General features: G+C 39.4%; 1 protein-coding gene across 1 annotated transcript in view; it reads left to right on the top strand.

Annotated features, from left to right (window-relative positions):
- Positions 1-24,136, top strand: part of DAPP1 (dual adaptor of phosphotyrosine and 3-phosphoinositides 1) — a 64,201-nt gene that overhangs the window by 10,208 nt on the left and 29,857 nt on the right. Inside the window, exons 2-3 of the mRNA XM_032633495.1 lie at positions 9,851-9,973; positions 12,615-12,748. Coding sequence (XP_032489386.1) covers positions 9,851-9,973; positions 12,615-12,748 — 257 coding nt within the window. The remainder of the gene's footprint in view (positions 1-9,850; positions 9,974-12,614; positions 12,749-24,136) is intronic.

Genomic DNA, 24,136 nt, shown 5'->3' with positions numbered 1-24,136 from the left:
CTGATCATTTCATCCCCTCACGGGCTCCTCCTTCTATACCATTTACTGCCCCCATCACTAAGATGGCAGCTATTGGGGGATTTTTTGATGAAATCTGCCACAGATCCTTCTCTTTTCCCCTAAGTACTTATTTCCTAAGTACTGTAAAGCTCCTTAGTACACTCTTTGCTCTCTCTGTCCTGCTTTTAGATACCAAACCATCAAGGTTATTGAAGTTAGTTAAAGCTTTTAGGACCAGGAGTTCTTCAGCTCCATGTTTCTCAAATGCATAGCAATCATGTGGGGCTCTCGATAAAAACAGAGTATAATTCAACAGGTCTAGGAAGCCTGCAAATGTGAATTCCTAACAAAATCTCAGGGTATTGAGTGGAAAGGCTTCGCATTGTTTTTCAAACACCAGGTACAACCCAAGAGTGTTCTTAAAGTTAATTTAGTGGGTCACAATCAATATTTGTTAAAAAAAAAATAGAAAAGAATATAGTGTTTAGAAGAATAGTGTTGTTTCCTATAACACTTTTTGGGTTTTTTTGTACGTTTATAACGTAAGTGTGTGTGTGTGTGTGTGTGTGTGTGTGTGTGTGTGTGTGTGTGTGTGTGTGTGTGTGTAGAGAGAGAGGCAAAAGAGAGGGAGGCAAAATGCATTTTATACTGTGGGCTAATTCGAAAAGTTTGAGAGCCTCTCCTTTAAAGGACAGAGCAGAATGAGATATAAACTTGTATCAGCAAATTAAGACAACGAAACCGATTGGGATAAGAAACTGTGAAGGCTCCAATAGGCAGGGGCAATTTCCCAGAAGGTTCTAACACAAAGGGCACGGGAATGAGAGAAGAGGCAGAACTGAGGACCAGCTTTCTGGATCAAGCCCGACTGCCTTCGCTGTGGTTGATCTTATTTCCTGTATCTTACTGAGAGGCAGCTATGAAAATTCTTTAGTGAGTGGGTGTTTCCTGATTTGTTACTGTATCATGGGAGGGATAAGGCCACTGTTTCCTTCGAGGCCAGCTGTGGCTTTGATAATCTCATAAACCCAGTACAAATATTCTTTGGAAGCTTGAGGAGCCTCTGCTCACTATTAGCCTTGAGACTTATTTATGACGATGTGTGGACCTTGGGGGAAAAGGAAAATACAACATTGCTTCGAAAGTGCTGTTATAAAGAGTACTCTCTTGCTGTTTTTTACTTCTTCAGAGAAAATGAGACAAAAAGGCTTTTTTTTTTTTTTTTAAGTTTCAGGAGAATGAACCCTATCCCAAATAGCAGAGAAGTTGTATTCCCAGCACGCTGCACCGTGCCCAGCATATTCATAATATGTGGTATAAATAGCAAAGTGTTTACCTTGTTCTCTTCTGCAAAAGTTAAAGACTCATATAAGAAGTTTATTAAAGAAGTCAGTGTTCCAACATGAAAATAAGAGAGCTTTCCTACCAGGTGTTATTATTAGTCACCTTGGCAGATGAGAAAGACAGAGGTTGCTACTCGTGTGGTGTCCCATAACGAACGCGTCAGAAGTCATTGGAGCAGAAGGACTCATTGCTAAGGAAAAGAGTGGAGACAAAGGCCAGCTCTCATCTCACAAAATTTTCACTGATACTACATGGGTGTTTGTGACCCAGGTTAGCTGCTTATTAGCATTCCTTTTCGCTTGGCAGTTCCCAGGAGCAAAAAGGTTTCTTATTGCACTTAATTCTAAAAACATCATCTTTCTAATGCAGCTGTGGGAGAAGTGGCAGAGCCACAGAGGAAGATGACTTGCTTGGGGGTTTTAATCAACAGCAGGTCTAGCGTGAATCAGCAGCATGATGCAACTGTCAAGAAACGAATGCAATCTTGGGTTGCCTTACAGTGTACCTGGCAGCCAGAATGGGGAGATCCTGTGGGGCTTTGCTTTGCACGTCAGGTCTTACCTTGAAGATAGATTTTGAAAATCTAGAAGGTATTCAGAGGAGATAAGTTCTCTGGGTGATCAAGGGACTGAAAATCTATTGTGAGATGAGAAGTTGAAGACGATGGAAGCAAAAGAGAGAACATTCTAAATGCTTCTAACTATTTGCATAAGTATCGTCTATATAACTCCAAGAAGTAACTCTGAGACCATCTGTTGAAAGCCGTACAGCAAGAAACGGTAATTTGATATATAGGCAAGAGTTTTCTGGCCATCAATCATGGAAGTATGGAATGGGCTTGCCTATACAAGTAGTGAGTTCCGCATCATTAGTAATATGTAAACAAAGATTGAATAAGGGTCTTCTTAGGGTTTAGACTTTGTACAAAATTTAGAAATATAAACCAGGCTGCTGGTTGTGATTTTCTCTGCGATGAGGGATTATATATGTGGCTTTCATTGACTAAGTTAAACATTTTTAATTATTTAATTTTTAAAAAAATAAAAAGCAGACATGGCCTTTATAATCTCCAGAAGTGAGAGAGTGAAACCAATGAAGCTTCAGCTTCAGATCCTCTGCCTTGCACAGACCCTAGTGATGTAGTTAAAATAAATGGAGTCAACTCAAAGTCCCTGAACATTACAATTTTAAACACCCTGAAATCTTACAGCTCATTTATGAAAGAAATTTGATAGAGGTTCTCAAATTTTCCAACGGTCCTAAAAACTTCATTAGCAATATCACATCGTGAAGGTGAAAATAACTTTTCTATGCTATCAATAATTTTAAAAAGCATTATAGGTAAAAGACTGGCTTCTTATTCTATCCTCTATATAGAAAATTGTAGTATACAATTGTTTTTAGATGAAGAAATAACCAGAGATGACATGGCCAAAAGTATAGAGAAAAAAAGGTATAGGGGTATGTAAACACTTAATTAATGAATATAAGTTGTTTTCTCAGTTTTGAAATGTTTGTGGTATCTGTCAGTTTTTTATTTTTATTTTTTTAATTTGTGATATAATTGACATATAACATTATATTCATTTCAAAAGTAAAATAAATATAATGATTTGATAATGTATATATGGCAAAATGATCACTGCAATCAGTCCAGTTAACATCCATCACCACACATGGTTAACAAAACTTTTTTTTCCTGTGATGAGAGCTTTCAAGACCCACTTTTCTAGGAACTTTCAAATAAGCAATACAGTATTATTAACTGTAGTCACCAAGCTGTACATTACATCCCCATGACTTAGTCATTTTATAACTTGAAATTTGTACATTTTGGTACCCTTTACCCATCTCACTATCCCTTCCTCCCCCACCTCTGGCAACCAGCAATCTGTTCTCTATATCGATGAACTTGGTTTTTCATTTGTTTTTTGTTGTTTTATTTTTACTTATTTATTATCTTTTCATAGTTAAAGCTTGGTGAATTTTTATTCTTTTTTTAATCAAAATATAGTTGACATACAATATTATGTTAGTTTCAGGTGTACTACCTAGTGACTTGACATTTGTGTACATTAGGAAATGATTGCCATGCTAAGTCTAGTAAACATCTGTGCCCTACAAAGCTATTACAATATTATTGACCATATTCCTTATGCTGTATATTGCATCCCTGTGGCTTATTTATTTTATATCTGGCCGTTAGTACCCCTTAATCTCCTATACATAGTTCACACACAACCCCCTCCCTTACGGCAACTATACATTTGTTTTCTGTATCTCTGAGTCTGTTTTAGTTTAGTTTCGTTTGGTTGGTTGTTTTGTTTTCTGGATTTCTCATATAAGTGAGATCATACAGTATCTATCTTTTTCTGTCTGACACTTCGTTTAACATAATGCACTCAAGGTCCACCCATGTTGTCAAAAATGGCCAGATTTCACTCTTTTTAAAGCTGAATATATATATATATATATATATATAAAACATTTTCCTTATCCATTCATCCATCAATGGACATTTAGTTGTTTCCATGTCTTCGCTATCGTAAACAATGCTGCAATGAATATCAGGGTGCATATATTTTTTCTAATTAGTGTTTTAATTTTCCTCAGATAAATATCCGGGAGTGGTATTGCTGGGTCAATATAGTAGCTCTATTTTTAATTTTTTGAGAAACCCCCCTACTGTTTTCTATAGTGGTTGTACCAATTTACATGCCCACCAACATTTTCTCCACATCCACACCAACACTTGCTAGTTCTTGTCTGTTTGACGATGGCCATTCTAACAGGTGCAAGGTGGTAGCTCACTGTGGTTTTCATTTGCATGTCCCCAATGATTAGTGATGTTGAGCACCTTTTCATATATCTGTTGGCCATCTGTGTGTCTGCTTTAGAAAATGTCCATTCAGATCTGCCCATTTTTAAATCGGATTGCTTTGGATTATTTGTTTTTTTGCTATTGAGCTGTATGAGTTCTTTATCTATTTAGAATATTAACCCATTATCAGATATATGATTTGCAAATATTTATTCCCATTCAGTAGGTTGCCTTTTCATTTTGTTGATGTCAGCTTTTAAAATTTGTAATCTATTGTGATTTCTCATTCTAAATAATTTTTCTTTTCTTTTTTTTGGTAATTTTATATTAATTTTCATAAAGAGACTTCCAAATTTTATAAGTTTCAAGCCCCTTAAAATTGGACTCTTCCATCTAATAATCAGAAGAACAAAATAAAAAAATGTTAAACACAGTCCCAGTTACAGGAACTTGAGGCCCGTGCAATTAGGACTCTATGTAATGAGCTATTGTATATGCATATTAATCCATAAAAAGCTCTGTAGACATCAACCAAGGAACTGTCAGCATCCAGGGCCCAGTATAAGACAGCATCAGTCTCCCCCCAGCTTCGTCTCACCATGCCTGACTGCTGCCCTTTGGCACTCACCCGAATTACTCACCCCACCCCACCATGCAGGGCTCTGACCCCGTACATACCTGGCATTCTCTTGCCTCTTGGCCTTTGTTCCTGTTATTCCCTTTGCACAGAATAGCTCCCTGAACGATTGTCACTCCGTATCCCACCAGACTTTAAATAGAGAAAAAGTCTCTCTCTCCCTCCCCGCAAATGCTAGGTCATTTCCGGTGTTCAATAAACAATAGTTGAATAAGTAAATTAAGTAAAATAATTAAATAAAGCCAACATTAACAGGGCCCTGGAGGTTGGATCAAGGTAGACATACAATTTTCTCTTTTTCAAATTTTAGTTACCCAATTAATATATACATGTATTTTATTTTATTTTTCATTAGAACAAGCTAAATTAGGAAAATTTGATTGAGCTAAAGTTCCCTTTAACAACACCCTCAATCCTGGTTCCTTCTTTTAAGGACCAAACTTATGAGTTTGGTGTGTATTTTATCAGACTTCTATTTTGTGCTTTTATATATTATTGTATGCGTTGTATCGTGTGGAGGGAAGGAGAGAGATTTTTCAAAATGAAGTGGTTTCAGACTATACCTGCCACCAGTTCCTCTAACTTAACAGTATGTTTTGGGATCTGTCAACTTTGATGTGCGCGGACACAAATATTCACTCCATGTTTCTCCATGGGGGAGTGATTAGCATTCTGAGCGGGACAATTCTCAGTTGTTCAAGACTGCATCGGCCATCAGAGGGTGGTAATCATTCCTGGTGCCCCCTCACAATGTGTTGGTAGCACCCAAGCCCCTGCCTTTAGCATTTGGCAACCAACGACGCTCTTAGCTTTTCAAACTCTTTCGGTTAACTTTTAACGTAATCTCATCCTATGAGTACTCACTGCACTGCACTTATCTGTCATCTCACTGTTGGTAGATATTTAGGATGGCTCCTAAATTTTATTCTCACAAACGCTCTGCAGTAGACACCTTAATTCACACTTCCTTCTGTGTATGTGTGAGTGTTTCACTAATAAGCCACCAGAAGTGGAGCCGCTGGTCATGTGTGCATGTCCAGTTACACTAGATGTGCTAAGTTCCCCTCCAACTTAAACACCTGCCAACAGTAGATGATAATATCCAGGGCCCCCAAATTCTCCAGTACTTAATGCTAATCCTTCAATTTTAGCAGATCTGGTGGATTACAAAAGTACTGCCTTGTTGTTTTAATTTGCATTTTTCTGATTAATAGTGAGACTTTTTATTTGAAATACATATTTCCTCTTCTGTGAAAGACTTTCATTTTCTCTTCTGTATGTGTACATATTTTAACTTTTACTACATATGCTTTATAATCAGAAAAAAATAATGCACACTTTAAAAAATAACTTACATATTCTTCAAGGCCTACTTAGATGTTGGGTCATTCAAAAAATGGCCTTGATCTTTCTTCCTATAACCCCCGCTGGATACTTTACTCTCTCTTGGATGTAGTTTGCAAAGTACTTGTCTTACCCTCCTGAATAGATTAATGGTTTCTTGAGGCTCGGCCTGGGTTTGTGTTTCCTTTGACCTGCCTAATACAATGCCTTGCACAGATTTGAGCTTAATAGATAAAGATTTATAAAGTTAAATGATAGAAGGTAGAGAAGGTTAACTGTGGGAAAACTACCAGCTGAATAAGACTGTATTTTCAACCTTTCACTCTTTATGTACACAGTCTTGAACCATCCTTACCAAAGATGGACATATTCCTGCAAAGGGTATGTAATGTTATTTGGCTTTATAGTCACATCCCTGGAAGATATGCTCATCGGAAGTTCCTAGGAAAGGATGCTTAACTCAATTAAGACAGGGAGTTTAGGTGTTTGTGGAAGAGTCGTTTGGGGAATGAGGGTCCTCATTGCCCTGCAGACATCATGAAGCGTAGGTGGCTGCCTGGCAGCCTCTGTCTTAGGTTTGCCCAGGCCCAGGACTCCACGAAAACTGTGACAGTGATGTTGACTCAACCAAGTGATGTTTCTCACCCAGAAATTAACACTCCCTGAGAAGTTCCAAATCAGAACACAGTGTGATCCGTCTTGCTTTATATTCAAGGATTTCTTATGTGTTTATGATATATAGCTACTGTTTAAAAGATTACCATAAAAAAGTTCTCAGTAAAAACTGCCACCAAGCTGGAATGATCAGAATTCCGTAAATGATTTAGATAGACATCAGATCTTGTTGAAAAGAATCCCAAGGAATGTTCAAATCCTTTACATTTTAGAATTCTGTTGATCAAATTTTGTTGCTTCAAGGGACTTCCCTGGTGGTCCAGTGGTTAGGACTCTGTGCTTCCAATGCAGGGGGCACGGGTTTGATCCCTGGTTGGGGAACTAAGATCCCACACACTGTGCGACCAAAATAAATAAACAAATAAAAAATTTTTGTTGCTTCAAATAAGTAATCTATTGGCTCAAACTAAATGGTTTGCTGAAATGTTCATTCAAAAAATAATTACAGGCAAAATGTATTTAAGAACTCGTGACCTCATAGAGATTTCACTTGTCAAAAGGAATTAGAATTTTGTCTGTAAACAAACCTGACGTTTTTGATAGCCTCACTTTTAGCTCCTCCAATTGTCCTTTTTAAAAAAAAAAAAGAAAAAGAGGTATAATCGACATACAACATACTAGGTTTAGTTTCCAATTGTCTTTTATAGTAATTTCATTCCATGAAGATTTGAGCATGTCTGGGAATTAGTCGAATGAATGGGTAAATAAGTCAATGGGATTTCTTATAAAATGCTTCACCTTGCCATTGCTTTCAGCTAGCAAGCACATTTCTAACACAGGATGGAGGCATCTCTGCCCCAAAGAGGAAATGTGCTAAAGAAGCAGATATTAGCAAATGCAGATTTAGAAAACAGATAGCTCGGAGACCTATGTAGAAACTTCCTTCTACATTTAGTCTTACGTTTAATTTTTATTATCAGGTGAAAATATCGTGCCACAGGGACATCCCAGTAGGATCCCTTACCCCCAGAGCAGGGGTCTTCCTTGAACACCATGCACATCTCTTTAACAGTACTTAGTTCACTGACATTACCAATATTTGTGTAATTGCTTGTGTCCCCTTCCCCTCCACTGCCCTGGACTGTGGGTCCCTAGCAGCAGCTACTGTCCCCAGGACCTAGCTTTCTGTTATCTGCAGTAAGTTGAAAGTAATAAACAATTATATTTGAGCAACAAGAAAATCACGTCCCAGAAGATACATTGCAAGTTATGGCTTTGTGGATCTCAATGGCTTCATGACAACTCCTAATGTGTTTTGAGCCCTGCTGTTTGCCAAGCCTGTTTTGACCATTTCATATGTGAACAGAACTTACAACTGGCCCACAAGGTCCAATGTTACTAATTCTTTTTTAGAGGTGAGAAAACGGAGACTTGGATTGGTTAGGTAACTTGCCCACAGTGGTACAGCTAATAAGAGGTGCCACCCAGATCGGGACTCAGGCAGATTGACTGCATAGCCCACAATCCTCATCACCCCACTGAACTCTCTCTACCAGCTCATTAAAAAGAGCGGGAAAAAACTGTCATTAGGAAAAAGGAGTGAGGTGCACAACAGTGCGCCTGGAATGCTCTTATTTCCATAGAACTGCGGTAGCGGACAGGCCTGAATGCGTCTAAATGCATGGGATACCTCTCAGGAGGAAGCACAAAAAATGGTTAACGTTGGGGTCCTCTGGGGAAAGGAATAGGGGGACTGAGGATTAAGGGAGAGAAAAAAGCTTTATGTTCATTATGTTTTCTTTTGAACTACGTAGATTTTTTTTTTCTACTGTGGATATATGTTGCCTTTTCTGATGTGTTTCTGTTTTCTGGTTTTTAGTTTTATTTAAAAATTTTTTGGGGGCTACATTGGGTCTTCATTGCTGCACATGGGCTTTCTCTAGTTGTGGCAAGTGGGGGCTTTTCTTGCTGCAGAGCATGGGTTCTAGGCGTGTGGGCTTCAGTAGTTGTGGCACGTTGGCTCAGTAGTTGTGGCTCGCGGTCTCTAGAGCGCAGGCTCCGTAGTTGTGGCTCATGGGCTTAGTTGCTCCGTGGCATGTGGGATCTTCCCAGACCAGGGCTCGAACCCGTGTCCCTTGTATTAGCAGGCGGATTTTTAACCACTGCACCACCAGGGAAGCCCTGTATTTTGTTTTTTAAAACACATACATCAGTTTGAATGTCCTTGAGACTTCCCCAGCTGTGCAGCTATTTGTGAGTTTGAAACAATATTGGATGGGGCTTGCATCTCAGTATAAAACATCTGAATTCCTTGTGCTCAACTTCATTTCCCTCATGACAACGGACTCTGGTATAACAGCTCAGTGGTTTTCTACACTGCAAAAAGTAGTACCACACTTTCGAAAGAGAGTGTGAGAGAGAGACCAAAAGAAAGAGAGAAAATTGGCCAAAATCTATTCTTATGGTTATTTTTGACTTGGATTTTTAAAAAACTTTCTGTCTACAAAGTAAAGTGTGTGTTTGTTTGCTAGGACTGCAACGATGAAGTACCACAAAACGGGTGGCTTAAACAGCGGAAACTGATTATCTCACAGTTCTGGAGGCTAGATGCCCGAAATCAAGGTGTCAGTAGGGTGGGTTCCTTTGGAGGGCTGTGAAGGAGGATCTGCTCCAGCCCCCTCCCTGACTTGCAGATGGCCTTCTTCATGTTCACATGGCATTCTCCCTGTTGCAAGTGTGTCTCCAGAAGTCCCCTTTTCACAAGAGGACACCAGTCCTATTGAATTAGGGCCCACCTTAATAACCTCATTATAACTCACTGAAGACCCTATCTCCAAATAAGGCCACATTCTGAGGTACTGGGGCTTAGCACCTCAACAAGATACAGTTCAACCCATAACACTCTGTGATTAGCCAACTCTCTCCTTTCCCCTTCAGCCTCATCCAGCAATTTCCTTTTCTTGATGTTTTGGCTCAGAGTTTGGTCTCGGGCCTCCCAGAGTGGAGAATATTGATGAGAGGAAAACCCAGTGCAGGAAGAGTCCCCCTGGGGTTCACCCTGAGTGAAAGTGCTGCTCTCTCCTCCGCAGGTGGTACCATGGTAACCTCACCCGACATGCCGCCGAGGCTCTTCTCCTCTCCAATGGATGCGACGGGAGCTACCTTCTGCGGAACAGCAATGAAAGGACAGGGCTGTACTCTCTCTCTGTGAGGTAGGATGCCTAAGAACTCTATAAATTCAGTGGGGTCCCACCTCTTATTTATAGGGGCACTGACTCCATGGTCACACTCAGATTGCCAGAGAACCAAATTCTCTTGATTCCTGCTAGACCCACAGGTCCGAGGATGCCAAGCTCTGAGTGGTGAGCCTGCAAAAAACATTCTTGCCCCTTCCATTGGTGGAGAAAAAATGTTAGAGCTGAAGGAGATTTTATGAATTGTTTAACCCAGAACTCTTGCTTGACTGATGAAGAAACTGAAACCTGAAGTGGTAAAGTGTCTTCCACCCAATAAATCAGTGATAGAAACAGCACCAGAATCACATCCCTGAAACCTGGCCCGGTGCCCCTTTCACTATGCCTTGCTTCCTCTGGAAAATCAGAATGACTTGTGGCTGTGCAGTTTTCATAATCACAAACTCAAGCAGGCAGTATGCAACTTTTAGTTTTTTTCTATAAATGGACTGACCTTCTTTCTTGAATTTCCATTTCACCTATTAAGAAAGTTAATCTAGGGCTTCCCTGGTGGTACAGCGGTTGAGAGTCCGCCTGCCCATGCAGGGGACACGGGTTCGTGCCCCGGTCCGGGAAGATCCCGCATGCCGCGGAGCGGCTGGGCCCGTGAGCCATGGCCGCTGAGCCTGGGCGTCCGGAACCTGTGCTCCACAACGGGAAAGGCCACAAGAGTGAGAGGCCCGCATACCGCAAAAAAAAAAAAAAAAAAAAAAAAAAGAAAGTTAATCTAGTCCCCACCAGGTACGCCCTGCTCAAAACAGTGATTGTCCAGTCCTTCCAGGGTTTCTCTCCCATCCCCTTCCTCCTGGTTGGCCTCCCTTTCAGAGAAGGTGACCTAGTCACATGATAATCAGCTGGAGTCATCGGTTATCTGTCAGCATCTGTCACCTTGGCGTCCACTGACATGTAGCAAGTCTTTCTGGGTTCACAGGGAGTTGCCCCTGGGTCAGAATGGTGATGTGAGGACTCCATGTAATTGCCCTCGGCCACCCAGCCAATAACCTCAAACCATTATTGTTTTATTTTATTTACAAATTTTCTAAAAAACATTTTTGGGAAAAATAGTCATCAAAAATAGAATTCTGCTTTGGGGGAAACAGGAATTGTGCTTTCTCAAATCAACAGCAAATGTTAAAATTACATTAAAGTGGTTAGATTGTTGATCCTTTATTGCATGGATCTCCCCCAGATCTCAAACAAATCTGTGGAATTGTTGGCTAAAAGAACGTTAACTTTTCACTTTTGTATGTCTCGCCTGAACAATTATAAGCTCCTTACAAAGAGATGATATATATATTACATCTATATACAAAGTTAAAATATAAAATATTAATTTCCATTACAAGCACTTGGAAATGCTTAAAAAAATAATAACCACCAGCAAAAGTAAGAGGAATCACAGACCAGATCAGGAGAATGACTGTTTTTATTCATTTGGTCATTCGCTTCCTTAATAATAAATATTTCAAAGCATCCGCTCTGTGCCTACCGCTTTGATAAGTGCTATAGAAGATTCAAAGACCTTGACATCAGGAAGTATAGCCTCACAGGGGCAATAAGACCATATCCAAATACCTTACTACAAAGTAGAGCTCTGTAAATGCCATGAAAGAAAACAAGGTAAGTGCTTGGGTTGCTGAGAAGAGAAAAGGCAAGTAACTCAAGCCGGAAGTAGCAAGCAATATTTGATAGAGTAAGTGGCATTTGAACTGAAACTTGATCAGGAACAAAGTGGAGGAAGTCACAGGTGAAGGGAGCTGTACGAGCTAAGGGACAAAGGCAGAAACTCCTAGGAGAACAGTAGGCGTGGCGGCACTGCAGCAGTTCCCAAGGTGTGGTCCCCAGACCGGTAGCATCACCAGAGAGCAGGTTAGGAATACAGATCTCAGGCCCCACCCCAGACCTACTGAATCAGGAACTCGGGGGGTACGGTCCAGAAACCTGGGCGCTGCAGGTGATTCTGATTTCTGATGCTTGCTAAAGTTGCAGCATGCCCAGCAAGAGAGGAATAGTGGAAGTGGGGCTTGAAAGATAGGATTGGGTCAAATCAAGTATATATATATAAACTTTTAAAAATTTAATTCTCTGCCTTATTCCAAAAATGAAGTGGAGAATGACAATGTAGGAAATCCGATATTTTATTCAGCAGGCAGTGGACTAGGCATGGGAGGCAAAGGGCTGGGCTCACGTAACTGATTAAGTGACAGAAGCAGAATTTGGATTGACTCCCAAACAAGTAAGGGAGGAGGGCCAGGCACAGAGAAGAATACGGGGAGGGAGTGACTTGCCATTTCTATCATCTCTCTTCCTGCCCTTCTTAAACTCATGCCCCTTAAGAGGTTAATGTTCAAAGACTCATTCGGCAAGTCAGGGAATTCACAGGGAGCACCGAATACACAAGGGAGCACAGGCTCTTGTCTTTCATTAGAATGAAAAATTGAGAGCACGCTCTGCCTGCAGAAACCAGCGCTGTTCTTTAAGTGCCAGTGGTTTCAGTGATGGTATCAGAACTCTCAGCTTTTAGAAGGGTTTAATGGTAATGCTAATGCCTAAGGTTACATTCCCCTTCATAAAAGATACTCGTTTCTTAAATAATGTTAAACATTTTTTTCCCTTTTAGAGCCAAAGACTCCGTCAAACACTTTCACGTTGAATATACTGGATATTCATTTAAATTTGGCTTTAATGAATTCTCATCTTTGAAAGATTTTGTCAAGCATTTTGCAAATCAGCCTTTGATTGGAAGTGAGACAGGTAAGCTATGAACAGATACTTGACCTGTGAGATATCGTTTCAGGATGGAGGCGGGACAAAGTGGATTTCAATTAAATAGTTGTCACTTCTATTGAATTATGTGCATACTATATGCAACTGGATATGTTTAGAAACATTTTTTCCAATTACAGTGCCATATGCTACATTAAAATATATATATATTTCAGTATATAATATACTTCAGTATATTATGTATTTCAGTATATTATATTTCAGTATATATATACTTCAGTATATATATATATATGTCAGTATGTTAGTATTATTTTTAGGAGAAAACAATGTGCCTTGTGCAAAATAGGTATTTTTCTCAGAATATGTTATTTAATGGATTGATTAAAAGCACACATTTCTTTAAAATGACCTATTTGTTTTATAATGATATATACAGTAAACAAAGAAAGAACAAAGGAAAGAACAACTTTTTGATTCCTCAGAAGTTTAGGTATGAGAAGTTTGCATACTGGGGAGACCCAAAAATGATCATTTTGAGCAGTTTTTGAGCATTTTAAAATGAAATGCAATTTCTCAAAGATCATTGAATATTAAAAATACTGACTAGAAATTACTCTCCTGAACAATTTCTTAATTTCATCATAAAATTCTGTTTCTCTTGTCTTGGTTTCTGATAAGTTTTTACATGGCACTTAAGTATGGCTGGAAATAGTTTAAAATTTCCTTTCTGGGTGGTTAGAGTCAAACCAGAAAATTCAAGTTAAAAAACAAACACACTCGCTTGGTATTTAAATTATCTAACTCATTTGTCTATACTATTTAAATAAAGTAAAAGATTTCCTCTGTATTTGTGACATAGAATCACAATTTTATATGTCCTAAATGTTGATGATTCTCAGTTAATCAAAAGTTGGACAGTTCCAAGAACCAAGCACAAGAGGAATTCAAGCCTTAATAGCAGAGTCAGTTGCTGCGAATTTGTACACACTCATTTCCATGGTAAACTTGGTTAGTGGGCTTTTTGTTGATCACACTGGGAGAGATGCCACCAGTGCCTTTTCCTTTTCTGCTATTTCTGTGGCCTGAATAGACCCTGATATGACTCACACAGAGTCAAGGAAAGACAAAAAGCACAGTGGAAACCACAAAATAGTTGACTTACTTTATACTGACCACACAAGGTCTTTGATAGATTATTTCAAACCATAAAATTGAAGCAATCATTTTTTTTTTCTGGTGGAAATTCTCCTAATCAACCCTGAAAATTACTTTATCATTTAACCAGCAATAATTCTCATAAACAAAGGGCAAGTGGTAATGATTTTATTTCCTTTGCTACTTTGGTCTTGGCAAGCATTTCAATTTCAAATCCCTTCCCTTCAGACTTATTTCTTACTTGCGTCCCAATCTACACTCATTTTCATTCAATCCTTGGTCACTGGCAATGGAGAGGAGATGTTGAAGCCAAGGACTCTGTTTTGTCTACTTCAATTTTTGTCCTCTGTGTCTCCCAGGTCCTGGTACAGTGCGTGGTGCTTTGGGTGAGTGAATGAATAAATGAATGAATGATGACTGTAAGCTGCAACACTTTGTATCCTTCAAAGCCATTACCATTGTTACTTTCCAGCCTCCTCTTCTCTCACCAAACAAAATCAGCTCCCTTCTTTTAAACTCTCCCTCTAGACTCTAGTTTCAGTACCTTTGGTCATTCTCCATACTTCTTTCCAGACTTTCTCCAAGTTAGGAAAAAGTACATATTCTGCCTACTAGCAGGTTTCAAACCCCCCCCTTTTTTAAAGTTTTTTTGTTTTATTTTAAATTCTTTTTAATTGAAGCATAGTTGAAGTACAATACTATATGTTACAGGTGTACAATCTAGTGATTCACAATTTAAAAAATTTTTACTCCATTTATAGTCATTATAAAATATTGGCTATATTCCCTGTGTTATAGAATATATCCATGTAGCTTCTTTTAAGCACAATAGTTTGTACCTCTTAACCCCCTACCCCTATACTGTCCCTCCCCTCTTCCCTCACCCCACTGGTAACTGTTAGTTTGTTCTCTATGTCTGTGAGTCTGCTTCTTTTTTATTATATTCACTAGTTTGTTGTATTTTTTAGATTCCACATATAAGTGATATACAGTATTTGTCTTTCTCTGTCTGACTTATTTCACTTAGTATAATGCCCTCCAAATCCATCCATGTTGCTGCAAATGGCAAATTTTCATTTTTTTATGGCTGAGTAGTATTTAATTGCGTGTGTATATGTATGTGCCACATGTTTGAGATCAAAGTGAATGCAGTACTTTCCGATTGAGCTTTTCTGGCACTGATCCAATCACTAGGTGAAAGGATCACCTAAGACTGCACCAAAGTAAAGGCTCCTCAGATTACATTTGGGTCAATATTAAGCCTCCCAGCAAATAGATTAATCTGACTAAAGAAGGTTTGTGATTAATGCAATAGGAATTATAAAGATTTGTAATCCAGACACCTATGGGAGTTTTCTTCAAAGCGACGGAGGGCAGGTGTTGGTGGTGTGATGAACTGGGAGATTGGGATTCACATATATACACTAATATGTATAAAATGGATGACTAATAAGAACCTGCTGTACAGAAGAATGAATACAATAAAATTCAAAACTTAAAAAAAAAAGCTGAAACTTGCTGTAGCCTTATCATCACTATAATTGTTATTTTATTTATTGCAAACTTAGGAAACCGAGATTTTTGCTCTCCATTGCCTCTCCTCTGTTCTATTCATTACCCAGTTGGGAATTTGTTGCTCTTTAAACCCCTGCTACAGACCCTGGGTGCCGATAGATATGTACTTGACAAACTGGCTTCCGGCTCTTGAGTTAGATCCCAGTAACTCTGAAATATTCCTCTTATCTGTCCCTGCCAGCTGAAGGCAAAATCACCAAAGCTGGGAACGAGGGGCCAAACCCATGACATAGGAGCTTCCGTTATGCCCCCTGAGAGTAATAGGCCTCAGGAAACAAGATAACCTGCTGAAGCTATGATGGCTTTTAAGCCCAGATGGTCCTTGGAAGTCACGGAGTCAGCAGTGTGACCTATGAATAACAGTGAATGGAAACTGGGATTCCATCTTCTAGAAACAGATCTCTTCTTGTTCATTTAAGAATTGGTTCCTGGGGACTTCCCTGGTGGCACAGTGGTTAAGAATCCACTTGCCAATGCAGGGGACACGGGTTGGATCCTTGGTCCGGGAAGATCCCACATGCCACGGAGCAACTAAGCCCTTGCACCACAACTGCTGAGCCTGCGCTCTAGAGCCCACGAGCCACAACTACTGAAGCCTGTGTGCCTAGAGCCCATGCTCCGCAACAAGAAAAGCCACCACAATGAGAAGCTGGTGCACAGCAATGAAGACCCAACGCAGCAAGAAAGAAAGAAAGGAAGGAAGGAAGGAGAAAGAAAGAGAGAAAGAAAGAAAGAGAAAGAAAGAAAGAATGAAAGAAAGAAAGAATGAAAGAAAGAAAGAATGAAAGAAAGAATTGGCTCCTGAAGAAAAGGGGAACACTTCCACACTGTTGGTGGGAATATAAACTGGTACGGCCACTATGGAAAACAGTATGGAGATTCCTTAAAAAACTAACATAGAACTACCAAATGATCCAGCAGTCCTACTCCTAGGCATATAGCCAGAAAAAACTATAATTCAAAAAGATACGTGCACTTCTACATTCATAGCAGCACTAGTCACAACAGCCAAGACATGGAAACAGCCTAAATATCCATCAACAGACGAATGGATAAAGAAGATGTGGTCCATATATACAATGGAATACTACTCAGACGTAAAAAAGAATGAAATAATGCCATTTTGCAGCAACATGGTTGGACCTAGAGATTATCATACTAAGTGAAGTAAGTCAGAAAGAGAAAGACCAATACCATATGATACCACTTATGTGTGGAATTGAAAATATGGCATAAATGAACCTATCTATGAAATAGAAACAGACTCATAGACATAGAGAAATGACTTGTGGTTGCCAAGAGGAAGGGAGAGGGATGGACTGGGAGTTTGGGGTTGGTAGATACAAACTATTACATTTAGAGTGGATAAACAACAAGACCCTACAGTATAGCACAGGGAACTATATCCAATCTCCTGGGATAAACCATAATGGAAAAGAATATTTTAAAAAAGAGTGTGTATGTATACGTATGGCTGAATCACTTTGCTGTGCAACAAAAATTAACACAACTTTGTAAATCAACTGTACTTCAATTAAAAATTTAAAAATTTAAGAAGAATTGGCTTCCAGTGATCAGGAGACCTCCAGGCTGAGGATTCCTTCTTCACCATCAGATGAAGTGTAAATTCTTATTAAAAATTTTGGTCGGTTAAGGATCACCAGGGGAAGCATTTTTCTGCACGATGGATGAGGCCCTGCCAGGGTTCTGACCTCCAGATCCCCAGAATGGGAAGGACTAGAAATGGGTATTTCAGGCCACTCTGCGGACCAGCCCAGACCCACTCAGGCCAGCCTCACCCTCCAGGGCCTGGGGAGTGAGTTTATTTAAGAGAGACTTTCTCACACTCATTCACTGGCAGGAATGGCATCACCTTTGAGGGCAACAGGGAAGATGTCCAAATAAACAACAACCGTACACTTTTGCCTTACAATTTCATATCTATTTAATGTCTTCAGTAGAGTGAAACCAGAATTCTTGGTCCTGGGTCATAAGAAAATATTTGCTCTCAGGATAGGTAAAACTGTTAACCTAAAGGGATGAATACTCTTTTAAGATTTCTTTTTCCTATTTTATTCCTATTATTTAAACTCCCAGGATTTCTGCCTCCTAAGCTAAAGAATGAAGATTCTGTAAGCAAGGTCTAACCCTCCTGACAACTGTAAGATTCTATTATTATAATTTTCCCTTTCCCTTGTTGTAATCTACATTTCATCTCTAATCTGCATTAAAGTTTCCGTTCACTCTAATTTCTCCTTATGAATACCCACAAACACTCTTAAGATATTTCTCATTCTCAAAACCCAACCATCTCCCAAGTATATCATAGAGATATATACAATGTACCCACTTGCTTTACTCTCTTCAATGGCCCATTTACCTTCTAACATATTTTTAATTCACTTATTTTTTTAAAACCTTCACACTCATATGTAAGCTCTATGTGAAGAGGGATTTTTGTCAGTTCTTTTTCCCTGTTATGTCCCAGCACCTAAAAGAATAAACGCTAATCATTATCCACAACATTCTGTGGTGGGTATCCCATTACCAAAGCCCGCGTTGCAGCTTTCATGGCAGCATCGCAACTAGCAAGCTACTGACGATTAATGCTTATTTCCAAAGTGTATACAAAGCATAATTTGAAAATGATGATTTGCGTTGTATGTACGCTCAGTAATGATCAAATTCAGACTCTGCCTTTCATTTGTAATAGTAAGATGTTATGTAAAACTTCTATTCATATTTGTACAAGGCTTCTAAATTCAACTCAGATAGACTTGGAAATTTGAGACTTTTTTAGTATGAATATGTTTGTTCCACTATTAATTTTTACTGTTTCCTCTTATAACTGACTGAGTGTCATCTTGGAAAATGTAGACACCATTTATCTTTACGCTTAAATGTCCAAATAGTATTAAAACAAAAATTGCCTTTCCCATTACCTTTTATTTATATTGCAATACTTTTGTACATGAAATTGTCTTGTACAATTTATTATAGGAATTACTGTGTTGTTACTCTAATCACCTAACTAGCATGAAAAAATATGGTATAAGTCAAGTGTGCTGTGCTTGTGCTTTACCCTTTATAGTAATTGGTTCTCAATTTTGAAGATCCTATCTGGTTCTTTCTTAAATGTCAAATTTCCACTTCTCTTTTTGTTTTGATGTGGGGATTCCCAACCTTTTAATAACTGCTACAGTTATTATTTTATTTTGCGACACCAGCCATTTTACCCAGCCAGCATTTTAAAATAATTAATTGAAAATTAATTTGAATTTGAGAGTTATGTGACACTTCTGAAAATAATTGGTGACAACTTGGAACGTTGCCAAACCACAACCAAGAGTCACTTCTTTAGTTTATGTTTGCCAAAAATATAAATCTCCTTAGTTTGTAGAGGAGGTGTGTTTGAAAAAGGAAAAAACAGACAAGGAAGAGAATGAAACAAATCTTTGTGGAGTTTTACTAAGTTTGAGGTATTTAATCTTCTGGACTACCCACTATAATGTGTAAAGTGGTCCCATTTTCAGATGAGGAAATAAAAACTCAGAGATTTTCATTTATTTGCCCAAGCTGCACACATAGAAAGCATCAGAGCTGAGACTGGAATCCGGGCTAACTGGTTCTAAAGTGTGTGTGCTTTCCACTCATTTTGCTGTCTCCTGAAACGGGTGTCACAGTGACACCGAAATACAGTATCGTCACATCACAGCATGGCCTTGAACGGATTTGAATGGGAAGAATCCCTGCCACATGATGTAACAGATTGCTTGTAGGATACCGCAGGCCTACAAGACATGCTTTAGTCCTCAGTCTCTTTAAAACCTTTAATATTTTTGGTATGTGATATAAAGCCACTGTTCTAAAGAATGTGACTCAATTTGAACTTCTGTCTTCGCGTTTATTGCTCTTCTTAATTTATTTACATAAATTGCCATTGGAGAAACTATACTAGGAAATCATAAAACAAAAGAAGGCTGACTAGGAAACATCCCCCAAATACTTAGCCCCATCTCATTCATGCCTCTCCAGAAAGGATATAAAATAGCCTACATAATTACAGTAAAGTAAAATAAAATTTAAAGTTTGAAAAGAAGGTGGAGGAAAAGAAAAATGAGAGGCAAAAATAAAATGACATCAGGACTAAAGTATATCAAGTGAATATTGTACATTTGCCGAAACAGGATAAACATTTTGTTACTAAGCATCCTAATATTTCTTGCCCTTCAGTTGGGCCTGTGCTTTTAGCTAGATTTACAGAATGTTGGATTTGGAAGGGAGCTCAGAGACCATTTCATTTCTCCTTTACAAGTGAAGAAACTGAGGACTGGTGAGAAATGTTGAAGCAAAAACTCTCCTCTTCTTTCCTCAAGCTGCCTCTTAAAGAATCCACTTCTTCGAATTTTGATTTGTACATGTGATCTCTGGCCCACAATAGCCAAGAACAACATTTCACATGCCGTAGAGAGTTTCCATGGTGGTCATTATCACCAAGGCTGAGAAAAATGTATGGTATAATGAGTAAATATGTGAACTCCCAGTTGTAACTCCAGCCTTTGCCATGTATCAGCTAACTGTGTGTCCTCGGGCAAGTTATGTGACCTCTCTGAGCTTCAGTTTCATCATCTTATAAAACTGAGCTGATGGTAATAGTTGATATCTTAATGACTTTCTGTGAAGATTGAATGAGATTAGGCATGTAAGATATTTAGAATCATTCTTAGCATGGCATAAATACTTACTCATTATTACTGTTATTTAATGAAGCCCTTTTATGGTAATTCATTCCAATAATTATATGCGAGAGCTGTATATTCTCTGGCATATCATGAAGAGTTGCTTTAGGGGCAATTGGATTAGTGTTTATCAAATCTTGGTAATGTCCTCTTCAGATTTTAAGCCAGTTCCATAGTGCATTCATCTGAAAGGTAGAATCAAGTACTCCAAAAATAGTGACCTGATTTGACTTGCATGTTTAACAGACTCTTCTTTTTCTCTGGCTAACTGGTCTGCTTTTCCTACTTCAGTATATTTCTCTTCTCTTAATATTTTTAATATTAAAACCAATATTAAAACCCTTTCATCTATAAATGAATGTGGTTTTACTAGCCCCCTTTTTTGATGAGTTCAAGTTTATTTGCAGAAAAGGTAGCAAAGAGAAAGATCTTAAATATTCTTATAAACCCCCTTAGAAAGTCACTTCCCATTGGTGGGAGGAGATAGATGAACCCACCATGCATACGCCAGTTGGAAACTTTGCTTTCTGAACCTGAGGGCAATAATAAAACATGGATGGATATAATCTTACTTTAGTTTAATTCATAATTAACAAATACGTATTGAGTGCCAGCTATGAGCTGGACATTGCTGGCCACTGACTGCACAGTGATGAAACAAGTATCCTCCTTGCCCTCAAACATCTTACAGTCTAGGTGGGCAACCTGGCTGAGTTTTATATATATGTGCTCTGCCCTACTCTCTATTTTAGATATCAAACCAACGCTGAAGGCTTGAGACTGCCCTTACTCTTTTTCTGAATTCCTGCTGGGATAGAAGATAAGGAGTCCTTCAATGCAATCTCATAGTATTACACACTGAGTAGGTGTCCTATAAGTTACAGTTCAGCCAAAGCAAATTTAAATACGTGCCTCGATCCTGCTGTGATCACTTCAAAAATATACCTCCGCCAAGCATTTCTGATACCAGGTTTCATGTCAAAGGCAGGAAACAGCAGTCTCCTCTTTCATGTAGTTTAGAAACTGAAGTGAAACTTACAGCGAGCATTCCAACCTGTGGTTGCAGATCTGTGTCTCTTCTCCCTCTACCAACCCTTGTCTCCTGTTGCCTTTTATCTGAATCTTCAAACCAAGTCCTGGGGTTAATTTTGTCTGAGTATCACTAACCCAGAGTTCTCTCTTATGGAGCCAACATGCTGTCTTGAACCTTGGGTGGAACTTATATAATGAGTCTGTGGTGGCAACATTAGATAAGTTTCATTTGACTGAAAATGACAGAAAGTAACCCTGGCTAGCTGAATTTAAAAAAAAAAAAGGAAAAGAAGGATACAGGGAGAAAAGTGGAATTTTTTGGAAGGATATTCATATATCCGCTCAGAATTTAAGGGCAAGCTAAACCACGAGAGACAGTAAGTAATCAGCCCAGCGATCATGGCAACTCTGTAGCTTTCAGCAAATTGAAATGCCTGTCTTCCTCCAGCTCTGATCATCTCAAAAACGTGCCTCCACTGAGAGTTTCCGAAACCAGCTTTCATGTCAAAGCAGGAAACAAGTCTTCTTCATGAGCTCAGAAACTGAAGTTAGTGGACCTTTTCCCCAGAGAAGTGACTAAGCAGATCCCTGGGTTGGTCCAATGAGTGTGTCCAGGTTAGGTGTTTGTGGAGGAGGGCCAGGGTCTTTGGGGTCTACTTCTGTGTAAGGGGATGGAACGATTTCTGCAAAAGGGGAAATCATTGTGAGGCTAGCAGCCATGCCAAGAAGTCCATATATTGGCCCTTCCTTGGGCAGAATAGTTGGCTAAGGAGACCTGTTTCTCAAGAGGCCATATTTTTATCAGTGAAGTTATTTTATTCATTTATTTATCTATTTTTGGCTGCACCATGTGGCATGCAAAACTTCCCCGCCCTGGGATCGAGCCCATGTCTCCTGCATTGGAAGCGCAGAGTCTTAACCACTGGACCACCAGGGAAGTCCTGGAGTTATCATTTTATAAGTAGTTTGTCATTTTCTTCATTCCACCATTCAATCTAGCCTCATTCATGGTCTTAGTAGTTAATATATATCTATGGTCAATTCTGCTTTCCTGGTTGACTCATAGCATTTACCTTAGCTTAGCTCTTCATTGGTTAAACTTCAGAGGAAGTTTCAAAATGGAATTTGGGTCCCCACAATGGAGATTTGGAGAGCCGAATGTGGAGTTGTTGTCCTGTCCTGTCCTTGCCCCAGACCAGGGTAATCATGGACCTGGAAGAGCCTGGTTCATCTCAGACTCTTCCCTGCCTTAAATGTGAATTACTGTGGCATTCATTCATCCATTCACTCATCAAACCTTCCCTACGTCAGAAACTCTATCAGGAGGTAGGGCTACAAAGATAAATTTGGCACCATACCTGCTCTGAAGGGACTCACAGGGCTTGGAAATGCACGTGTTGGAAAGGCAATGGCTTTACAGTACCAAGTGATTACAGCACTGCAGGCTCAGGCAGCAGCCCTGGCCCAGAGATCCTTACACTGCAGCACAATGGGCCCCTATGGCTATGCTTACCTCCCAGAAACTGATACCGTGGTAAGCAGGGTAATGACCCCCCCAAAAGCATTCACATCCGTCCCCGGAAATGTGAATGTTACATTACATGGCAAGAGGGAATTAAGTTTGCTGATAGAATTAAGGCTACTAATTAGCTGACTTTGAGATGGGGAGATTATCCTGAATAATCAGGAGCAACCACTGTAATCACAAGGGTCCTTATAAGATGGAGGTAGAAGAGGGAGAACTGGAGAGATAGCAGCATCAGAAGGACTTGACCCACTGTTGCTGGCTTTAAAGATGGAGGAATGGGGCCACCAGTCAAGGAATGCAGGCAGCCTCCAGACGCTAGAAAAAGCAAGGGAATGGACTGTCCCTTAGAGCCTCCAAGAGGAAAGTGGCCCTGCTGATACTTTCACTTTAGTGAGACCCATTTCCGACTTTTGACCTCCAGAACTGTAGGATAATAAATTTGAGTTATTTTAAGTCACTACGCTTGTGACGATTTGTTACAGCTGCAGTAGGAAACCTGTATAGGTAGGCATATACCTGGGGTATGCTTGGTTCTATGCAAAAGGACAGAGGATTGACCAGGTGCATCTTTCTTGGGTATCATTTAAAATATTATTTTCATATTAAGCATATGGAAAAGGATGATAATTTAGCATCAACTTTGAAGATGAAGCACAAGATTTCGCATTTTTTTCTTATTTGTGAACTGCTTTGAGCCCTGAGCTCCCGTCCCCCTCTCCTCCACTGTCAGATGAAATGTTTAAGAGGCACCTGTTTGTCTTAGTGCTATGTCATCAGTGCCTACTAAACTACTGCCATTTTTATTCTTAGCACATCGTTACACTTAGATCTTTCTTATTTTAAAATCCACATTCCCAGAGATGGCACTCATTGGAATTTCACTCAAGGATTTAAAAATACTCTGTATCAAAGCATAACAACATCGAACATTGTTATAATCCTTTCACAAACACTTCTTTATTTGGCGCTTAAAGCAGCTTCATGAAGAAAGCGTAATTATGCTCACTTGTCAGAGGAAGAAACAGAAGCTTGTGATAGAATGTCCAAAGTCAACAGGTGCTGAGTGGCCATGGTTGCTCCTTCCATGGTGCCTAGGTGGCTGCCAGGAGGTGTTTCTCTGGGGTAGGTCACTTAGAAGCCAGCCCCCAATTCACCAAGCATCTGCCGTGTCACAGGTGCATCCACAATGCCCCTGAGCCTGCATAACGGCTGCTCTTGATTTAGGTGTTGCTGCTTTCATTATGACTGTAAACCTGTAACTGGCCCCTTGTCCTGATATGACTGGATCTGTTCTCATGAAAGAATCACATTGACAAAAGGGAGTACAGACAATGTGCATGAACAGTACTGGAGCTTCTCATAACTGCAAGAGCCATTTTTCAC

The sequence above is a fragment of the Phocoena sinus genome, chromosome 5, assembly GCF_008692025.1.
Source record: "Phocoena sinus isolate mPhoSin1 chromosome 5, mPhoSin1.pri, whole genome shotgun sequence".
Classification (NCBI taxonomy): Eukaryota; Metazoa; Chordata; class Mammalia; order Artiodactyla; family Phocoenidae; genus Phocoena; species Phocoena sinus.
Note: the sequence above shows the minus strand (reverse complement) of the source record. Positions and strands in the feature narration are given on the sequence as shown.